At 43.2% G+C, this 23,226-nt stretch overlaps 1 protein-coding gene across 1 annotated transcript; it reads right to left on the bottom strand.

Annotated features, from left to right (window-relative positions):
* Positions 1 to 431: 431 nt before the first annotated feature.
* On the bottom strand, positions 432 to 20,545 carry LOC148040396 (G patch domain protein). Its single transcript, XM_087699162.1, has 3 exons — positions 20,259 to 20,545; positions 19,621 to 19,945; positions 432 to 1,283 (listed from the first exon to the last, which is right to left on the bottom strand). The coding sequence occupies exons 1-3, from the start codon at positions 20,503 to 20,505 to the stop codon at positions 875 to 877; spliced, it is 981 nt and encodes a 326-aa protein (XP_087555288.1). The 5' UTR covers positions 20,506 to 20,545; the 3' UTR covers positions 432 to 874.
* Between the last annotated feature and the right edge of the window lie 2,681 nt (positions 20,546 to 23,226).

Below are 23,226 nucleotides of genomic sequence, written 5' to 3'. Positions count from 1 at the left end.
AGCCTTTACCTTAGATCACGCTCATGTACACCTTGAGTTCAAATTGGATGTTAATATCCACACACAATGTGCTTATACAAACACTATAGCCCTTTAGAGGTAAGTGTGGCATGACAGCAAATCTGTTTCTCTCAGCGCGAGTCATAAAATGTCTTACGTTATCCAATAATGCCTTAAACAAATGCTTCCTCCAAACAGCCAAACTAGCTCTTGGACTTTCCTATAATATCCCGCTTGCATCACTACCACCAAACCCAACACATAGAACACAAATGAAACAATACTATTTGTGCTCTACTAGTGTCAAACTTCAAGGGGAGACATTTCTTTTTGGGATTTGTATTAGGAGCACATTGAGACTAATAAAAATTGCTCAACCATTTACCTCTAGTTTTGATTGATTTAACTGCCACTCGGTATAGCAAGCAAGCTTAGAAAACTCTCATGGTTCATACGATAAAAGAAGCCACAAGTCAGCCTGTGAAGAAGAGGCCCAATATATGAACAGCCATAATATAGGAAGGAACTCTCCCAGTTTACAGCAGATACAATGAAACATTTTATTTCTCAAAGCTTGCCAAAGCTTTGAGAAATGAAGGAACCCTCCCAGCTCACAGCAGACACAATGAAACATTTCATTTCTCAAAGCTTGCCAAAGCAAGTCACTACACCCATTCTGACTCCTTTTCCAGATTCACCTTCTTACAACTCTCATTATCCTCTTTGTATATCTGCAATGCTCCACTTGGATGTCTATCTTTGATGAGCTTCAGTGCTCCTTATAAGAAATCTTCTGTTCTCAAATTTATGATGAAAACACCCGAGTATAATCACATTCTGTTACTTGGGTGTATCTCTCTAGTCTTCAGTGTTCTCACTTTTTTGTTCTTTTAGACTCGCTATGAGAACTTTTGCGCCTCTTCTTGCTTTTCCTTTTCTTTTTTTGCTTTAAATCTGCACCAATATGATCGTCCTTGGACTCTTCTAGGTCTTCACATTTGTGCTTCGCCTTCCTCTTCTTATGATCTAAGTCAAAATGACCCTCATTGAAATCTTCCAGGTCTTCACCTTTGTGCTTTACCTTTCTCTTCTTATGGACTCTCCTAAACTCTTGCATATGTTTATCAAACTCCAATGATGGCCCAGCAACAGGACCAATGACACGATCCTCCCAGTCCTCTTTGTCCCGAACTTCTGGAAAACATTGTCCACCAGGTTGAGGTAAAGGGTATGGTCCAGTTTCATCCATCCGAGAACCAATTGCTCCTCGACCGCGTTTAACCCTGCACACAACAAATAAACAGGCTTAGGACACGAGAAAACAATCTATGACATACATATATCAGATAAAGCACATGTAGGAACAAGAAACAAAACTGACAGAGGGCTTAGACATGATGCAAGTGTCACAAGATAACTGCCCACATGGTCCATGGAACAGTTCAAGGATAGAAAATTCAGTGGATCCTGACACCAAGATTAGACTAGCACATTCCCAAAATCCTTTATTCCCAGAAAAATCAGCTTAATCTTATTTTGACATACTGTACAAAACTATACCCATTAGACCAACCAGTTGGTCCATCTTGTCATTACAATTTCGCTAACCTGTCACTAATTTTGCCTTCCCTGCACATGTAGTCTAATTCCTATTGATATAGGAAAACTTTGTGACTTCATCCCTTGCAGGAATATCCCCGTTTCCTGAATGTTTGGCCTGGGTGTTGAGAAGGCACAGCCTGTCTACACTAAAAAATCCACAGCTGTACAGTTGCATTTGTTGCACAGTTGCACAAGTTCTTAAACCAGGAAATCAATAGAAGGGCAATGCAGGAGCTAACATTCATTGTACAGTTGCACGAGTTCTTTAACCAGGGTATCAATAGAAAGGTAATGCAGGAGCTAACAGCATCCCCATCTTCGTAGAAATTGTACTCCAAGTTTGCCTCAAAATAATATGCATAAATGCATATTGTCTATTTTACAGCTGACTTAAGAGCTGTATGCAGGTAACTCTAGTAGCTAGGAAAAAGTCCTGTCTTTATATTTAAGGTTAAAAACCAAAATTGTCTTCAAAAAACACCGCATTGGGATAAACAGTGAGATTTGACAGATGGTGCCTTCCTTGCCAGCAGATGTACAAGATTCAATCAAATTCATCATATGTTGATGCAAAAAGTCGTGACCAACTAACCCTAAAAAGTCACCATGCTTGTGTTTAATCCTCAAACACCATGTAATGCTAGTCAAAAGGTCAATTAATGCACAAGACCACTTGGGAGTCAAAAGAGTCAAAATGGCCTACCCAATTTAATTGTGGATGCACATATTGATTTTTTTGTTACACTTATCATGTTCCTCCTAAGTTCTGATGTGAATACTTCCTTATCCATGGGCGATTTTTATCTTCTAGCTAGAGAAGGGTTCCTTCCCCATGCGAACACCCATTAGTGGCTATGTTACTTAGTACCTTAAGGATTGTACTTCCATATCATTCTCACATAGTGGATGTGACATTCCACCACCGTCCTCTCTTGTGATTCACTTGCTCATTGTGTGCGCGCGCACACGCAAGCAAGCATGTGTGTGCATGCATGCTGCTGAATCCTGTTGCATTGGAGCGCTTGCTAGAATGTGAGCTTGGAATAAGCAAAGATAGAGCTGAGAGTTGAGAGCTGAGAGTAAGAGTGTACCAATGTGTTGCACTGTACACAAAGAAAAAAAATGTATTTATATGTTAGGGTACAAGTAAAGGGTGTGTTCACACCCGTAAGTTTATACACGTGGGATAAATGGGAGTTTACACCCGAAGGGGTTTTACATCCAACAACCTCCCACTTAAAGGCCCGAAGTGGTACCTGTAAAAAGCTATCCAACTCCAAATAGTCGAATGCAATGCTAATGCTGAGCCTTTGCAGGGCCTTTAGTGAGAACATCTGCAGGGTTATCTTGGGTTTTGACCTTAGTCAGTGTGACAAGGTCATCATCCAAGACCTGTTGAATGAAATGATATCAAACATTTGTGTGTTTGGTACGGGCATGAAACATGGCATTTTTAGCCAGACATACTGCACTCTGGCTATCACAACCAAGCACTGGAGTACGGGAAGAAAGACCAAAATCATTGACCAAACACCCAAGCCAAATAGCTTCCTTAGAAGCTTCTGAAGGTGAAATATATTCAACCTCTGTAGTACTCAATACTACAATTTTTTGCAACCTTGAACACCAAGAAATAGGTCCACCAGCCAAACCCACTGCTAGACTTTCTAGTGTCAAGATCTCCTGCCATGTCCGAATCACAAAACCCTTGCAACTCTAGTGTACCCTTTCCGTAGCATATACATTTGTCTTGTGTACCTTTTAAGTATCTAAAGATACATTTCACTACTTCCCAATGTGGTTTGCCACGGTTAGACATGAATCTACTAACAACTCCCACTGCATGGGCAATGTCTGGACAAGTTGCAACCATGGCATACATCAAAGAACCACAAGCTAATCCATAAGATATGCCTTTCATCGCAACAATAGTTGCATCATCTTTTGGGCAATCAACTTTGCTAAGCTTTGTATATGGTGGTAAAGGCACACTAAGAGACTTAGCATCAGCCATATTAAATCTGTCAAGTACTTTACTGATATACTTGTCTTGTGGGAGAAACAACAAGTGCTGTCCTCTATCTCTTTTAATGCGCATGCCCAAAATGTGTTCAACTGCTCCCAAATCTTTCATTGAGAAGGCTGAACTCACCTGCCTTTTAAGAGTATGTAAAGTACTCTTATGCTTTTCTGCAATCAGCATGTCATCCACATATAAAACCAACCCAAGAAGGCTTCCATCATTAGCCTTCTTAGTGTATGAGCAGTGATCTGCACGGCTGCATTTGAATCCATGGCTAAGCATAAAGGTATCAAACTTTTAATACTACTGTCTAGGGGCCTATTTCAACCCATATAAGCTGCGTTTCAACTTACAAACTAAATGCTCTTTCCTTGGAATAGCAAAACCTTCGGGCTATTTCATATACAGCTCTTCATCCAAGTCACCATGAAGAAAAGCAGTCTTCACATCCATTTGATTCGACTCTAAATCCAAGGATACAGTGAGAGCAAACAAAACACGAAGCGTAGACACCTTCACCGCCAGTGAAAAAACCTCTTGGAAGTCTATGCCTTCCTTCTGTGTATAGCCCTTAGTAACCAAACGTGCCTTGTATTTGGTATTCTCATCAATACATTTCACCGTATAAACCCATTTGTTAGGAATAGCCTTCCTATCCTTGGGCAAAGGTACAAGCTCCCATGTGTTGTTCGCATATAGAGATTTCATCTCTTTCTACATAGCAAGCTCTCACTTTCTCTTGTTTTCACATGATTGTATAACCGGCCTGTTCTCTGGAAAGGGCGGTAGTGTACAACCAAAATATATAAATGTTTTATGTCACAAGACTGTGACAACTATTACCTTTTTGTTGATTTCTTTATTACATATTTTATTTGGTTTTTCTTTTTGGAAGGATCCCTCTTGAAATCTAAACGCCTGAGTTGCATGGCCAGTATGTGAAACGGACATGAATGTCTAATGAGTCAAGACTGGACAGTTAAGGTTCAATACAAGTCTGGAAGAGGCTGATGGCACTGTAGATTGACAAGTCTGGAAGAGACTTGTGAAAGTGTATATGGACAAGTGTGTTGAAGAACTAGCCTGGAAGAGACTAGTTCAAAGTGAAGATGGACAAATCTTCAAGAGATTAGTCCATGTGGGGTCATCAATGGAAATTCACTTTCAGTTGAGCTACATTGCAAATTTGAATGTAGCCATAGTCAACAAAGATGGTCAGAAGACTAGTAGGGATGCAATGGAAGCAACTCCTAAAATTTAGGGAGTTACTATTTTTGGACCCCAGAATCTGTTCGCGTCATTATCTTCGTTTTTGCACGAGGATCAATCCTCTGGTCTGTACCGAGGTCAAATTCTGCACCGAGCATGGAGAATTTTAGACCGGAAGGTTGGAACGGGAAATATCTTCCAATGCTGCCACTTGGCACAAAATGGTGTACTTCCCTCTTTAAAGAGGGGCTGGCGTGCAGTTTTTGGGGTGGAAGGGACTCATTTGTGAGGAACAGCTGCAGATGGAGAGCTCTTGAGAGCTGGCCTACCCTGTCTATGATGCACAAAAGGCTGAGCTTGCTTCCTACTCTCTCTCTCTCTCTCTCTCCCTGACAGTATGGTTATGTTGCAGAATCAAGGGTCTTTCTTCTAATTCAGGTGCAGCTATGTGGAATATGTTGTTTTTGCATGAGGCAAGAGCCTCTTTTCTTCAGGAACAGGAGCAGTTGTTTGTTGTTCCCAAGCAGAAATAGGTGAGGGTGGTAATCTCACCAAGGACGTGTCTGAAACAGCACTAAATCAGTACAGATTTTTGGATTGTTCAGAGGTTGTTTCAGAGCCCAATTGATGTCAAAATCAAGGGACACTTGGCACAGATGATGCAGGACAGTATAGGGAACAATATAAGCTGAAAACAGGTTTCAGAACAGGTCTGAATCAGTAATTACAGTGGGCTGAACAGCATAGGGAACAGTATGAGTTGAAAACAGGTCTCAAAACAGGTCTGAACCAGTAATTACAGCAGACTGAAATGGTCAATTCTGCACTCCAACCAGAAGTTTCAGACTTGGGCAGAGTTTCCCCTCCTAGTCGGCTTGTTTTGGGTTAGTAATTGTACTGTTATGCTGCCAAATTTCACCCAAAATAGGTGAAAGACAGCCCATTGTACTCCCTCTCTTTTTAAAAATAAAGAAATACCGCAAGGGGCGCCTAACTTAGGGGCCAACAAGGTGTCTGTGTGGCAACAAGAGCATTTTAGCTTCCTATTTTTCTTCTTGATTCTGTGTCTTTAAGTTCAGGGAAAGTGGACGACTGTAAATTGGGTGAAAGCATTTATCTATTTTGGTTGTACACTACCGCCCTTTCCAGTGAACAGGCCGGTTACACTTTCACCCAATTCACAGTCACCCACTTTACCTGAACTTAAAGACACAGAATCAAGAAGAAATACAAGAAGCTAGAATGCTCCTGTTGCCACACAGACACCCTATTGGCCCCTAAGTCAGGCGCCCCTTGCGGTATTTCTTTATTTTTAAAAAGAGAGAAAGTACAATGGGCTGTCTTTCACCTATTCTGGATGAAATTTGGTAGCATAGCAGTACAATTACTAACCCAAAACAAGTTGACCAAGAGGGGAAACTCTGCCCAAGTCTTAAACTTCTGGTTGGAGTACAAAATTGACCATTTCAGCCCGCTGTAATTACTGGTTCAGACCTGTTTTGAAACCTGTTTTCAGCTCATATTGTTCCCTACAGTGTTCTCCATCATCTGTGCCAAGTGCCCCTTGATTCTGACATCAATTGGGCTCAGAAATAACCTCTGAACAGTCCAGAATCAGTACTGATTTAGTGCTGTTTCGGACACTTGCCTGGTGAGGTTACCACCCTCATCTATTCCTGCTTGGGGGCAGCAAACAACTGCTCCTGTTCCTGGAGAAAGGAGGCTCTTGCCTCATGCAAAAACAGCATATTCCCACACAACTGTACATGAATCAGAAGAAAGGCCCTCAACTGGGGTATAACCAAAACTATTAGGGTGAGAGAGAGAGAGTAGGGAGCAAGCTCAACCCTCTGTGCATCATGGACAAGGTAGGCAAGCTCTCAATAATTCTCCATCAACAACTGTTTCTCTTCTTCAAATGAGCCCCCAAAATCCCAAAAAATTGCACGCCAGCCCCTCTTTAAAGAGGAAAGTGCACAAATTTGTGCCAAATGGCAGCAAGGGAAGGTATTTCCCATTCTAGCCTTCCAGTCTAAAATTCTCCATGCTCGGTACAAAATTTGACCTCGGCACAGACCAGAGGATTAATCCTCGTGCAAAAACGAAGATAATGGTGCGAACAGATTCTAGGGTCCAAAAATAGTAACTCCCTAAATTTTAGGAGTTGCTTCCATTGCATCCCCACTAGTCTTCTAACGATCTTTGCAGACTGTGGCTACATCCAAATTTGTAATGTAGCTCAACTAAAAGTGAATTTCCACTGATGACCCCACATGCACTAATCTTTTGGAGATTTGTCCATCTTCACTTTGAACTAGTCTCTTCCAGGCTAGTTCTTCAACACACTTGTCCATATACACTTTCACAAGTCTCTTCCAGGCTTGTCAATCTACAGTGCCATCAGTCTCTTCCAGACTTGTACTGGACCTTAACTGTCCAGTCTTGACTCACTAGACATTCCTGCCCGTTTCACATACTGGCCATGCAACTCAAGCGTTTAGATTTCAAGAGAGATCCTTCCAAAAAGAAAAACCAAATAAAGTAGTAATAAAGAAATCAGCAAAAAGGTAATAGTTGTCACAGTCTTGTGACAGATTGTGCCTCTTTAAATGTCAAAGGCTCACCTTCATCAGTCAATAAAATGCAATCCAAAGATGGTTGAAACCTCTGTGGCTGCCTTTTGACCCCTGTAGACCTTCTTACCCAATGATCTGTATTGATAGGCAATGGGCCTACATTCTCATGTATGTGCACACCATCACCTGGTGGCTGATTTTCAGCATTTTCTTGTTGCTGTAACCTGTTTTCAACATGTTCTTCTTGCTGTCCTATTCCATCATGTGTATCAATTTTCTATCCATTATCTTCTGACTGTAGCGCAATGCTCATTTTCAGCATCAAAAGGGACAGAATCTTCAACTAATGGTTGTTGAATAGCTGGTTGTTCATGCTGAAACTTGACCTTCTTGTCAAGGTCACCATGTGTAGCATTTTTCAAACAACTTTGCCTCATTAAATACTACATCTCGGCTGCGTACTATCTTCCTATCCTGAGGAAGCCAAACTCTATATCCCATCTCTCCCTCATCTCCATATCCCATGAAGATGCTCTTAATGGATTTCATGTCTAGTTTAGTTCTCTAATTTACAAGAATATGCACAAAAGTATCACAACCAAAGACACGCAAATGATCATATGAAGCAAGTTTGCCAGACCAAACCTCTTCAGAAATGCCATTTTTCAACGCACGATTGGGAGAGCGATTATACACATAAATTGCAGTTTTAAGAGCCTCTCCCCAAAACTGCTACGTGAGATTAGTTGTGAGCGATATGCATCTAACTCTCTCACAAAGTGTGAGATTATATCTTTCAGCCACGCCATTTGATGCAGGGTTGTAAGGGGCTGTCAACTCCCTCTTAATGCCATGCATCTCACAAAATCTTTTAAACTTATTAGAGATATATTCCCCCCCATTAGCCATTCTTATAGCTTTTAACTTAAGCCCTTTTTGTGTGGTAACAAAGGCATGAAATCTTTTAAAAGCATCAAGCACTTCCTTTTTGCTCTTTAGTACATACATCCATGACTTTCTACTGAAATCATCAATAAAAGTGACAAAGTATCGTGCATCTCCATGTGAATTAGCAGGCATAGTACACACATCTGAATGTACTAAGTCAAGCGCATTGGACTTCTTAACAACACCATAGTAATAAGGAGACTTCACATGTTTTCCATTTATGCAATCATTACAAAAGTCGAGACCAAGCCTTTTACATCAAATCTCCTTGAGAAGAGAGAACTTGAAGGCCTTTCTAGCTCATATGACCAAGTCTTTTGTACAAAAGTTCCATCTGTATGAATGAACTTCAACCACAGCCAAAAACTTGCCACGTAATGCTTTACAATACAGATAATACAAAGTCGCCTTTTTGCTGCCTTTAACAATCAGCATAGAGCCCTTGTGGACCTTCCAAGATCCACCACCAAAGATAGTAAAATACCTTCTTGCATCAAGCTGCCCAACTGATAGTAGACTTTTCTTTATGCCACGTACATATCTGACATCATGCAAATTTAGCTCTTGGCCATTTTCAAGGGCCAAGTGAATGATACCTACACCCTCTATTTCACATGCATAATTGTTGCCCAAGTAAACCTTGCCTAGCCAATTTGAAGTGTATTCAAAAAATGACTCCAAAGAGGGAGTGACATGAAAAAAGGCACCGATGTCCACTATCCATGATTGAGACATCCCATCATGAGCTGAAAGTAAGGCATCAATCACCTCCTTTTTAGTGATGCGCATATCACCTACTGCTGCTATAATATCTGCATCGTTACATGAGGCTACAACAAGTATCTCTCCAGTGTCAGAGATCCCTTCAATAACCACACTATATGCAACATTTACTTTTGCAACTTCTTTTGAGAGAGAGTTGTCATCATCTTTCTTGCCATCCTTCTTTTTCTTTCCTTGTTGTTTCTTTCTTTCTTGCTCTTTCTTGTAGTAGTGACAATTGGGCTTTTTATGCCCTTTACGTCCACATTGATAGCGTACTTGGATGCTTTTCCATGGCTCTTACAGGAAGAATTATGGCAGTCTGTATAGGAACAGCTTGCTGTATAAAAATACTGTCATGAATTAAATTGCCTTAACAACATCAACAAGTGGTTTTGATGGTATGGACTAATGCTTTAGGTTGTGCACTTCATTTCTATACCTCAAACACTCAATTTGGACACTCCAGTCAAAAGTTATGGCAGTTTTACGAATTCAACGCAGTTTGGACAGCAAGCAGTCATTTCACTATTTCAGATTCATTATGAAACTTCTTCATGGAAAGTGCTTCCACATTCTTCTGGATCTTCATCGACATGATTTGCTTCATTAATGACTTGTCCATCGCCCCATTATCTTCAGTTTTGAGGACAAAACCATCTTTGGGAAGGGAGGGTTTGTACTGAAGCAAATTAGCCACATTAATTCACTATTCTTTACCAAAATAAACCATGTAAATACCTTAGGCATGATAATGTTAGCGATTCAGAGACTGGCGGACAGTCGGACTGCCACGTGGCAGTCCGACCTGATTCTGCACCAGTCGGCTGCATTTAATGCAGCCAACCTACCTATTTCTGGTGCCCAGTTTTTGGCTATTTATAGCCGATATTTCAGCAGTCTTCTCTGTAACGTGTCCACTAGTATCATCCAGGACACGTCTTAGCAATCCATCGGAAAGGATATCTAGAAAGCTCCGCCCGGCACTCCCATGGAATGTTACGGGATTTGCGATCTAGGGCTTCCCACGTCTGCCACGTAGCGGAAGTATTCTGGCCGTTCCCACTTAGGATCGACCGGAATTAGGGTTTTCCTGATTGGTCATTACCTAATAGCAACTAGCGTCGGACCTAAGCGAACTACTTTACGCAGAAACGCCAGGTCCGAAGCGGATTCACGCTGCACTTGGTTCAAGGAGAATGGGAAACGAGAGAGATGCAAAGCTCAACCTCTCTGCCATAAGACCTAGTCCCATTCCGTTCCCCTAAAACAGTGTAAATCGGGTAAGACAACTCTCTAGGTCATCGCTTTCGTTGTTCGTGTCCTTTGACGATCATCCCGCTGTTCTTCGAGATTTGAGAAGAGTTCCCGGCCAACCGGGACCACCCAACCGTAGGACGAACCCATGGCCCATCCTCCGCACTTTCCTCGGTTTGTTTTAGTTAGGTAATTATCTAACACGTTAGTTGGACATGTAACAATCAGATTCTTTAATTAAACGGTTAAGCACTGGTTCCTTCACGTAATCTTATCACGTGACATAGAAAAACAATACTAAACAAGTTCTTTATTAACATATCATCATATTTATCTTTGAAATACAAGGAGATCCGCCCGTAGACTTGTCCATAATCCGCCCGAAGGCTATCCAGTAATCCACAGGGATCACTATTCTAAGCTTCCGCCCGTAGACCAGTATGCGGGCCTTGAGATCCAATCCCGAGTCACGTTAGCCTCTTGTGCAGGACCCGGAAGGCGAGGGATTGACGGCCAGAGCCCCCCCTGGCACCCAAGCGTCCTCCTGCTCCAAGTAGAGCTCAACGGAGAGACCTCTCGCAACGAGTTCGGTCCACGTTCCCGGCACGGTCAACAACCCCCTTGGTTAGGGTCAGGCAGGCAATCGGGGGTAACTGAAACTGCCTCTCCCTTCAGGCCTTCAACCTAAAGTATAGATATTCATTTAATTTGTAATTCATAAATCAAACAGTGCTCTAAAATCTCTAGCAAGCACAAACATTTCCATTAATCTATCTTGTTGTTGGCAAACTGCTAAGGAAGCAGTCTTTCCTTTTGAATGCATCTAGCACTTGATCTGGGGTACCTTGCAACTTGGCAATATCCCTTATATTCTGGGTTAGGGCGTACCCTATTAACCCAACTTGGTCAACCCTAAAGTTCATTGGATACTTTAGTTTCCGGTTTTTAACCTTCCTTACTTAGAAGGATATCAAAGAATACATCCTTTTGCAAGATAACTTGCGTAAGGATCCGCCATCCTTGTTGAGGGTATTTAACCTTTCTTCTTGTGAATCAATCACAAGACCATATGACTTCGTACTTGCTGTGCAAGTCCTGCATCGTAATATGCGATGAAACAATCCGTTTCAGTTTCTTTAAGCTGACGTTTGTCAGCCAAACCTAGGGTCTCCTTTTATTATTTTCTTTAAGAACCTCAGGGACAAAACCTAGTTCTTTTACGTTTATGATTTATTGACCCTACAATCAGGGAAGGTGGGCAAGTATTTAAGGTATAAACATTTCTTGGATTTTAAATCATTCCCAATGCATATTTCGCAGCATAGGTATTTCTAAGTTTATATTAATTTGACTAACTTTTAGAGGGTAATATCGAGATCACCTCGGCACGATTTGTTATCTATGTGACAATTGATTTTTCAGTCCTAAACTTTATTGCTTTGAGGTTAGGTAAATTTAATTAAACTTCCTTTTTCCTTGCGAACAAAACTCATGCCAAATAAACAATCTTTTCCTTGCTAAGATATGCAGTTAGCAATGATAAGTTCCTAGAGTTTAAGCAACGTAAGAAACCTTTCATGAATTTCACCTTCTATGATGATTCATTGTAAAAAAAATAGGGGTTAATGGTACAAGATGCAGTTTTTTATACCTTCAAGATTTAGCCGAAATATACTACTTTAGTGGGTAAATAATCTTGCTCATAATTCGTTTCAATGCATAATGCTATTTGAAGGAAAACTATGTTTTATACATTATCCATTTTGCATGTTCAATTAAACTAAATTCCTTCATCGTAAATAACTAGGACAAAATATATCTTGTCCCTAACAATTCATCTTGCATGATTGAATTAAAACCGATATAAAACCAAGAAGGAAAAACCTGGTTTTGGGGTGAGATATCCACATGAATACCGGGAGATGACCCTCCCGCAGCTACTCCTTGGACTTTCTTAGGTGGCATTGCAGTTGTAATCCTTCGAACGTGAAGGCAGCTTTACACTCCTTTTCGGAATTCCACCGCCGCTTTAATACTCTTCTTCTCTCTTTCGAGGCAAGGAGCCGTTAAGGGATTGACCACGAGAAGGGGATAATAAGACCTTTAAGGTCTTAGCTTCTTCGAGAGGGAAAGGTTTACAAAGCCTAAAAAAGCCCTATAGGGTATATACACGGTAAAAAGGGTGTGTGTGAGTGTGGTTTCGCAAACATATGAAGGGCCTTGAAAGGGTATATAAAAAAAAAGGGGATCTTGATGGGATTTCTGGACACACGGGGGTAAGTTCCAAACCAAGGGGAGAGGTGAAGGGTGAAAGGGGGTAAAAAGCACAAGAAGGGGTAATAAGTTAAACACGGGGGTTAAGGTGGATAAGACTTTTCAAGCCTTAATTCTTTAGGGGGGTTCCATCCAAGGGAAGGGCTTAAGGCTTATAAAGCACGGAGGGGGGTTTAGTGGTTTTTGAGGCTAAGGGGAGTGGGGGCTAGGATGGCTTAAACACGGGGTGGGGGTTTAGTGGCTCCACGGGAAGGGGTTAAGGGTTTAAAAACCCCGGGGGGGGGGGGAGGTGAAAGGGTAAAAGGGGATAAAACCGGGAGGGGGAAAATTTGAAGGCTAACACAAGGGAATAGAAGGCTTTAAGGGCCTCCACGGGAAGGGGTTCAATTTCAACGAGGAAGGGGTGTAAGGCAAGCTTGGAAAGGGCTTAACTCCAAGGGTTATATAAAAACCCACAGGAAGGGGGCTTTGGGAGGAGGCCCTCAAAAGCTTCAAGAAGCTTCTAAAGAAAAACACGTGGTGGAACCACGTTGATGAGAGGGGGGTGACTAAATTGGCAGGGCGACGTCTTCCCTCTGCCGGCAGCTCATGACCCAGTCCTTCGTGCTCAGGCGGCGACTTCACAGCATCAGGCGATCATTCTCCTCCCTTCACAACTACCATACGGCCCTCCTTCAACAGCAGCGAGCGTAGTATGTCGTTGTCTTCAGCTCTACCTCTCTCACAGTCTGTGGCAACTGCAGCGTGATCCCTCTCTCTCACACGGCGAAATCCAATTATCACAGCCTCCCTCTCTCCTTCCCAGTCCCCATAGCCCTGGTTTTATAGAGAGGGGGAGAGGTACCTCCCCTCCCCCACGCGGCGTGATGCATGAGCATCAACCTTTGGCGAGCTCCACCGAGGAGCTTAATCATTAGCACCTCTCTCCCTCTTTTCCAGCACGACCGTCGGTTGGGGGAAGAGGAGATTTTTTTTTTTTTTAAATTGCCATAAATACAACAATTTATCCTCATGACCTCCTTCCAAGAGGAGGTTCATATGAGGATATGCGGTTCCTTTGTTTAAGCCAATGAAATCGCACCATCTGTTTATACAATGCCGGCATTCCCTTGCGGTTCAGATATATTTTCAACGGAAATATTACATTCTCCCACTTCTGTACGTAGGTTCCACGCTGGAGATACGTGCAGATTACATCTCTGTTCGCAGATTTCAGATAGGAGATCGTGCGGACTGCAGCGGACTTCGAGGTGAACAGCAGGTTGCATCGTCGAGGTGGAGGCACGCAGTCCCGCGCACTACGCCTGTGTACATATCTGCATATCTTTGTATACAGCACACTTTATACAGCAGATCTTCATCTTCCACTGTCTCTCCTCTCTGCGTTCTCTCTCTCTCAGTCTTGGTCCCACGCTTCCGCATCGCTGCACTAACATGGTATCAAAGCAGTGTAGAAGGGCTGGCTAAGTGAAGAACCAACCTGAAGAGGAGTTTCCATCGCGACACAAGGCTGCGTTTCCAGCCTTTGAGGGCAAGCGGGAGGGCTGCGCCTCGGAACAAGGCTGAAGCGAGCATGGGCACGCGGGAAAGGAGTCCAGTTGGTGGATTTGCTGCTGTTTGCTGTTGTCTGAAGAGGAGAAAGGCTGAGTTTTCAGCTTTCAAATGCAGGTTTTTCTTTTTCATCGCCTCCGGTGGGTGAAGAAGGTTCGGGACGCGGAAGAAAGAGCCCTAGCAGGTTGCGTTTTCACAGTCAGAGGGGGCTGCTTTTGCGTTTGTGATGGCATTACAGGTGAAGATGTCTACAGAGATTGACTTGGAGTTCCAGACGATCATGGACCGGAAGGTGCCTGTCTTACCAGCTCTTCTCGTAGATCAAAAGCTCGATGGCGACAATTACCACATCTGGCGCATGATGATGTTGGCCATCCTTGAGTCCTACGATTTGGCGGAGCTTGTACGGGAGGAGATCAACCGGCCCTCGGTGAGAGATGAGTCCAAACTCTCTTCCAATGCTCGTGCGGAGTTGGCCAAGGCACAATCTCACTGGGACAAACTAAATGCCCGGATTCGTTCTTTTCTTTTTCTGTCTTGTACTACAGCTGTGATAGCCTACATCGAGCACTTGATAGTGGCTAGGGAGATATGGCCGGAGCTTGATCAGATGTATGACCGGATGACCCTTATGAAGCGGGTTTCTTTGGAGGTGCAGATGCGGACCCTATCCGCGAACAAGTCTTCTTCGTTGCGGAAGCACATCAACAAGCGTAGACAGCTTCAGATGCAGGTTCAGAATGCGGGGAAGCCGATTTCCTCCGAAGACATGGCAATCACACTTTTGTCCCAGTTGCCGCCACGATTCGATGCTTTCTACTCCGCCCTTATTGCTTCGAGGCGTGAATCTACTCTTCGGTGGGAAGAGCTGGTTCCTATGGTCTTGGACCAAGAGGAACAACTGAAGGGACAGCATACTTCCAAGTCGGAAGCGTTGACAAGTCAAGCCTCTCAGAAGAAGGGGAAGGACCAAAAGAAGAAGAAGGAGGACAACAAGTCAAAGAAGGACAAGAACAAAGAATCCACATTTCATATTTATGGAAAGACTGGCCATTGGAAGAAGGATTGCCCTGACAAAGACAAGAAGGACACCAACAAGAAGGACACGAAGGATTCTGGAGTGGTGGCTGCACCCTCATCAGCTGTGTTTCTTCATCTAGCTGTCATTGAGAACTCTACACCGAATGCTTCTGATGCTGCAATGACAGCTCCCCAGGCTCGAGAGTGGATCCTTGACAGTGGAGCCTCCCGGCACATGACTCCTTCATCAGTTGGTGTCGCCCAGTTGCGACTTTCGCGTGGGCAAATTCTCATTGGCGATAGCTCTTCGGTGTCTATTCCAGGACGGGGTGAGATGCAGCTTATTCCAGATGGACGTGGTGGTACCCATACCTCAGAGGTCTTGCATGTGCCAGGTTTAGGGTATCATCTACTTTCGGTTCATAAGATTTGTTTCCTTGGACTTTTGGTGGAGTTTGACAGTGATTCGGTGCGAGTCCTTGATCATGGGTCAAGGAAGGTTCTCTCATCAGGATATGAGGAGAACAGCATCTACAAATTGACGTACACAGTCGGAGCTATGGCATGCTCGGTTTGGTCACCTCAACTATGATTATCTTCGGAGGGCGTCACACGGACAGCTTGTTCGAGGGTTGCCGGACATAGTGGTGAGCCAGCAGCCATGCGTCTCCTGCATTCATGGGAAACAACATAGGGATGCGATTCCCAACAAAGCTTCGCAGCGGTCTACTTTACCGATGGAGCTTGTATCTACGGATCTTTGTGGCCCTATGAGGAACGAGTCCTTGAGAGGAAGCTCGTACTTCATGTTGATCGTAGATGACTACAACAGGATGACATGGGCCTATTTCTTGGCGTTGAAGTCAGAAGCTTTCTCCCACTTCAAGGATTGGCTTCTCTTTGAGGAGAACCGATCAGGCCGGAGATTGAAGACCTTGCGATCCGACAAGGGTGGTGAATTTGTTTCTAATGAGTTTACTCGTTTTTGTGCAGATAAAGGAATTCACCACGAGTTTGCTAACACCAACACTCCTCAAGAAAATGGCATTCTTGAACGGAAAAACCGAAGTGTGATCGAGATGGCGCGCACCATGATGGAGCATCGACAGACACCTCAGTTTCTGTGGGCTGAGGCTGTGGCTACTGCAGTCCACATCCTTAACCGATCCCCCACTTCGGCCGTTGATGGAATGACACCTTTTGAGGCCTACTTTGGGACTAAGCCCGATGTTTCTTATTTCAGGGGTTTTTGGATATGATGCCTATGTTCACATTCCCAAGGCTCATCGTGATAAATTTGAAGCAGCTTCCCAAAGACAGGTGTTTATTGGCTACAGCTCTCAGTCCCAAGGCTATCGTTTGTATGATCTCGTCAAGCGAGATGTGTACACCAGTCGAGATGTGCGGTTCGTGGAGGTTCCAGCCATAGCAGCGGGTGAGGAGCATCCCGTTCTTGGAGATCCAGGGGAGAGTTGGGCTCCCGAGACAGTTCCTTTGGAGCCCGTGCCTCTTGATTCTGATTCTGTTTCCGATACAGAGTCTACTGTTCCACCGGTCACCCCCGAGGTGTTACCACCGGTGGATATCACAGAGTCTTCAGCTAATGGAGAGAGACGAGGAGAGTCTGGCCTCCTCCTTGTTGGGCCCATAACACACTCCGTGATTCAGGGATCGAGGGGGTCCCTGAGGAATGGGGACCACAGGATGGTCCACGGCGGTCACGGAGGCACCAGGCACATTCTACGGAGCTTGTTTGCTCTAACTATTGTTTGATGACCCGTGTTATGCAGGATCGAGAGCCCACCTCCGTGAAGGAGGCTTTACAGTCCGCACCATGGAAGAAAGCTATGAAAGCCGAGTTGGAGGCTATTGAGAGAAATGGCACTTGGTATCTCGTGCCTCACCCCCCGCATAAGAAGGTGATTGGCGTCAAATGGGTCTTCAAGACCAAGTACCTTAGCGATGGTTCTTTGGACAAGCACAAGGCTTGCCTTGTTGCTAAAGGTTTTGCACAGCGCCCAGGGATTGATTGTCATGACACTTTTGCCCCCACTGCTCGTATGGCAACTATTCGAGCTGTTTTTGCCTTGGTTGGCGATAGGAGATGGCCTGTCTACCAGTTGGATATGAAGTCGGCCTTCCTCAATGGTGATTTGAAGGAGGAGATCTATGTAGAGCAACCTCCTAGCTTTGGATCTTCAGATGGGCAAGTCTACAGGTTGAAGAAGACCTTGTATGGCCTCAAGCAGGCTCCGCGTGCATGGAACAAGAAGATTGATTCGTTCCTTCAGTCACAGTTGGGATATCAGCGTTCCAAGGCCAATCCGCAGCTTTATGTACACACTTCCGAGGCTGGTTGTGCGCTTTTTGTGTTATATGTTGACGATTTGATTGTCATAGATGATCATACACAGAAGGTCAAAGAGACGAAGGTAGCTTTACATCAGACGTTCGAGATTTGGGTCTACTCCATTTCTTCTTGGGCCATGAGATTTATCAGTCTCAGAGGGGGATTTTCATCTCTCAGCAGAGATATGTACAGGAGCTCTTGGTTTCTTTTACGATGGAGGATTGTCGGACCATTTCTACTCCTATGGATCCGAACTGGAAGGCCACTTCCCATTCAGCTTCTCCCTTGGCGTATGCTTCCCGCTATTGTCAATTGATTGGATCATTGATTTGGCTCCTCAACACTCGTGTTGATATTTGTTTTACTGTTGGTCTCTTGGCGGGGTTCATGAGTGAACCTCAAACGGTGCATTGGCAGGCTGCCCAGAGGATACTTCGGTATTTGAGGGGGACATCTGATTTAGGGATTCATTATCCAACAGGCACAGGTGGTTCAGATCTTGTACTTGCAGATTGGAGCCACTCGGATTGGGCTGGTGATGTGGACCACAGGCGGTCTACAGCAGGTTATTGTTTTACCTTGGGTGCAGGTGTTATCTCATGGAGTAGCAAGAAGCAGCCCACGATAGCTCTTTCGTCCTGAGGCGGAGTATCGGGCCGCGTCTTCCACCACATGTGAGGTTGTGTCGCTTCGGAGATTGTTGGAGGAGCTTGGCTGCCCCCAGGCTCGTCCTACTTTGCAGCAATGCGACACTGCGAGTTGCATTGCCTTGGCACGGAATCCTGTTTTCCATGCCCGGACGAAGCACATAGAAATCCAGTATTACTTCATCAGAGAAAAGCTTCTGGATGAGATCATCGCTGTGGACTACTACAAGACGGAGGACAATCTTGCAGATTTGTTTACGAAGGCGCTTCCCCAGGCTCTACTTCGGAGACATTCCAGATCCCTCAGGCTTCTGCCCCGCCCAAGCTCTGAGAGGGGATGTTAGCGATTCAGAGACTAGCGGACAGTCGGACTGCCACGTGGCAGTCCGACCTGATTCTACACCAGTCGGCTGCATTTAATGCAGCCAACCTGCCTATTTCTGGCGCCCAATTTTTGGCTATTTATAGCCGATATTTCAGCAGTCTTCTCCCACTTCTGTACGCAGGTTCCAAGCTGGAGATACGTGCAGATTACGTCTCTGTTCGCAGATTTCAGACAGGAGATCGTGCAGACTGCAGCGGACTTCGAGGTGAACAACAGGTTGCATCGTCGAGGTGGAGACATGCAGTCCCGCGCACTGCGCCCGTGTACATATCTGCATATCTTTGTATACAGCACACTTTACATAGCACAACTTCATCTTCCACTGTCTCTTTCTCTCTCCTCTCTGCGTTCTCTCTCTCTCAGTCTTGGTCCCACGCTTCCGCATCACTGCACTCTGACAGATAATACTAGGGTTACTATAAAAAAGAAATAAGTGCTAATGTGTGGAGCTTTTTGACACTTACACTATTTTCTTAGAGATTTCTTGTTCATCAACATCTTGGGGTGAGTATACCAAGCTATGTTTTCTTATATCTTGATTTCAGCTTCCATGGCTACGTTGTGCTGCAGTATAATGAAAGATGTCTATGGCATGGCCATGATTGAAGCACTTCATGTTATTTCCTGTTATTTTCTTAGTTCATTTCATTAGTTTTTCTGTTGATTTTCATGGTAGAATAGACCTTCTTTACAAATTGCATAACCATAGAAGTCCTCATCTGAAGAAAGTGTACCGTTCCTATTATCTTTCATCAACCTACGGATCTGTTGTCGCAAGCCTTCAACCTGACTCCAATGTTTTCTATTTATTCCAAGCATTTCTAGGAGTTTTCCAAAAGTTACTCACAGTGACTGCATCATACAGTCCAAAGTGGTCCTTGAAAAAGAGTTTATAAGACTGTCTTTGCTGCATATACTTGAACTGGATTGTAACCCACATTATGAAAAACACTATAAATGATGAACTGCCTCCGTTTAACCCTAAATTGCTACAGAAACTGCAAAATACAGCACACCTTGAGCGCAAAAATTCGTCAACTTCATCCTCTTTAAGACCATCATCACGTAGATCTTCTTTAAAAGCAGAAGAATCATCTGAATCATGTTCGTAAGCCCGATCAGTTGCATTTTGTGGATTCAATTTTGAAGAGTAGCTTGTCCCATGTGATCCTGCACGTTCACTTGTGTGGTTGTCAGTATGGTGATCCACTGTGCCATGATGTGAACGTGATGAGCTTTTATCGTGGTGTCGGTCCTTGCGCCTTTCCTTCTTTCTTTCCTCCAGCTCTAGTTCTGAAGCTCTGCGCCTCCACATATCACTGATCTCAGCAGCACGATTTGCTGAATATACAAAAAGAACTGTACTTTAATCCTGCCCACTCCTACAATCAAAAACACAATCGGCTGGAAAGACATTCTACTGTAATGTGAATTTATCAAATCATATACGAGTAGGTGACGGAGATATCTTCAAAGATTTAATTATCATAGAGAAAACCCTAAAAGATACACAGGCAATGATTAAGCTGTCCTCGTTTATTGGTAGGTGATGACGATATCTTCAAGGATTGAATCATCATGGAGCAAACCCTAGACGGTACATAGGCAATGATTAAGCTGTACTGTTTATCCAGCGAAGCTCAGAGAGACATACCTTGCTCTATGCCACGAACGGTAGCCTTCAAAAACTGCGGATTAGGCCTGCCGCGCACACTGGGCTTGGCAAGGTAGACATGCACGCCTTCCTGGTCTGCCTGGAGCCTCAATCGAGAGGCTTCCTCCATAATCAAAGCAGCCAGACGCTTCTCGGTCTCGCTGTCCATGGGGATCCGACCAGATGAAAGCGTGGGCAGGAGAACGGGCGTGTGTATGAAAGAACGAAGATCGGGAAACACAATCATACAGTCTTCTTCGCTTTCTACTTCATTTCTAAGGGCGCTTTTTCCTGGTCTTATACCTTTGAAATAGTTAGCCTTAGATTGGTTACACACCTATTCGATCACCCACTAAACAAATTGGTGGATTTAGGCTCTATCCCTATGGGACACTATGAGGTACCAAATAAATTGGAAGATATTATATCACCTTAAAAACAAATCAAGCTTAAGCAAACTATACATTTTTTCTACGAAAATCCCATGAAAGCGAAGTGACTAATCGTGTTGCAAAAAATGGGCTTTTTGTATTCACATTTGCCCACCCAGCCTCCCATAATAAACCTGATCTGTCATTGCACTTTGACATCCGAGCCCATCATAATTCAAGGCAATCTCGACCCGTCTCCTTAAAGGGTTGTTCAAGTAACCAAGCAAAGGAAACCGATCGTGTAAAGGAAGGACCGAAATCAATGTCAGTACCTTTAACCACCTATTTCTAGGCATGTGTCTTAATTGCTTGCACATCTAAATGACTATGAAAGCAAAGCATACCTTTTTAAATTTTGCCAAGTGGATAAGAATCTTGATATGCAACTTTTCTGATAGCCCAATTTGAAATGGGCCTTAGGTTCACTAACTTCACTGCAAGTTGAGGTTTAATGTAAAGTGAATTGCAACTTTTTTAAAACAAGGTAATCAATTTCAAGAGCTTCTCAAAAGTAAGCCCAACATTATATATGTTTTTGCTTAAATTATTATTGGCAATAATAAGAGCAAATTAAATATATCTAACTAGTGAGACTAGAGAGGACACATTTATTAGCTGCCCAATTACTCAACCTAAATGACACCAACTAGATCCCATGGAACTCATATGCTTAGTTACTCGGATTATTTTTGGGTCTACATCATAGGAGAAGCATCTAGCGTGACCCACAAGGATTGACTTGACATACCTCTACTAATGAATCAACTAAGTCACCTACTAGCAATCTAACTTGAGCTAAGAGAGATCACTTGTGTGGTCAGAAGCAAGCTAACACCACACTTGCTTCAATGAGAGTGAGAGATGAGAGAGATGAGAACATCAACCCCTCTACCCATAAGGCATAATCTCACCTCAACCCCCTAAAACAGTGCTAGGTTGGTTCTAAGTCACAAAACCTAAGTAAGTCATTGCAATCGGCTCTAGTTAAGAACTATTGAGAAGCCACCCAACTAATCAAGTTAACCCATCCATATGATACTTTTGTTAGGGAAGCCGTCCTCCCTCTTCCACATACACACTCAAATCAACTTTGGTTATTTAGTTGGAATCCTAGCACATTTATGATTGCATATGCAAGAAACTTTAGTAATTAATCCCTTTAACATGAGCTCATTTGTGTAACTTAAGATAAAAACATGGAAATAGTGTAAAATAGTCCATTAGAAACTAATTTCACATACACACACACACACGTACCCTTTCTGAGGTATAATGCCTCACCAGCAACCTCCCTACATTGGGATTTGTATCCAAAGCACTTAGAGACCATAATCCATCCATATTTAGAATTGGATCTTCACAGACATTAGGCCACAAAGGTTTCTATCTCCATGTGAGAGTGTCCAAAGCCTCCTTAACCCTCAAGCTACCATAAGAGCGAACCTTACTTTTCCTATGATGGCCTTGCCGCCACTCAAACTTCAATTAGTATATTGAGTATTGCCCTTCTAAGTTCAATCATATTTTGCGGTGAAAACATGAAGGTGACCCACCTATGCAATAACCCTCGTCAAAAAGACAAGGATAACCCTCCCTTGGGGACCCTTGATAATTAAACAAGAATAATGCAACTGGCTTAAAATTATCTAGGAAATCTTCCTTTTTTAAAACATCTCTAATAGGTTCTTTAAACATTGTTAATGATCCATGAAGAATTAAAAAAACAATCTATTAATCCATCCCATAAGCGATATCTTACATCATAAGTTCCTCATAGGAGAGTATAACAATTAAAGGGGACCCAATGCTTATGGCTACATCCAATTGGTTATATTTAGTCCATTGCATAAGAGTTTACAAATCACAAGTTTGTACTAGTGTGTATCCGTGATTTGGGGGTTCGTGACCCAATTTCCACTCCCTAGGAGTTATTAGGTATCTTTTACTTTCCTATTTCCCCTCTTCTAATGCCTCAAGGTTGAATTGGCATGTCATAATATCAATCTTAGTCTATCCCTTCGTTCATAATTTCATAACCCAACTATACTTCATGATCTTTTAATATGACATCATTATTTCACAAAGGGTATGCTCAATCTCTATCTCTATTTCCCCTTGTATTAGAATCTAAGGTTCTTCCCTACCCCAAGTTAAGATATTGAATATGGTTTCTCTAGACAAAGTGATATCGAGGCTAATTGTGAGTTTAGACAAAATGTATTGTCTTGTCCATTTAGAAATCATTATAAGAGGTAATCATTGGGCCTACTCACTTTAGTGACTTATCATCATGCACGTAAAATGACACTATGTAGGCTACTTATCAGCTAGTGAGGCATTTTAGTCCATGGGTTCCAAGGGGGTGGGGGGGGTCTCAAGAGCATACCTACTCAATATCGTGCATTTCTTTGAGCAACATATTCTTCTTAAGAAAGAGATAATTAACAAATCCAAGCATTTGAGGGGACTATTCTCAAGAGCATACCTACTATAGATCATGCATTTCTTTGAACAATGTATTCCTCTTAAGGAAGAGA

Source organism: Lygodium microphyllum, chromosome 2 (assembly GCF_053477565.2).
Source record: "Lygodium microphyllum isolate KBCC chromosome 2, Lygodium_microphyllum_v1.1.10, whole genome shotgun sequence".
In the NCBI taxonomy this organism is placed as follows: domain Eukaryota; kingdom Viridiplantae; phylum Streptophyta; class Polypodiopsida; order Schizaeales; family Lygodiaceae; genus Lygodium; species Lygodium microphyllum.
This window is presented reverse-complemented; position numbering and strand designations above follow the sequence as displayed.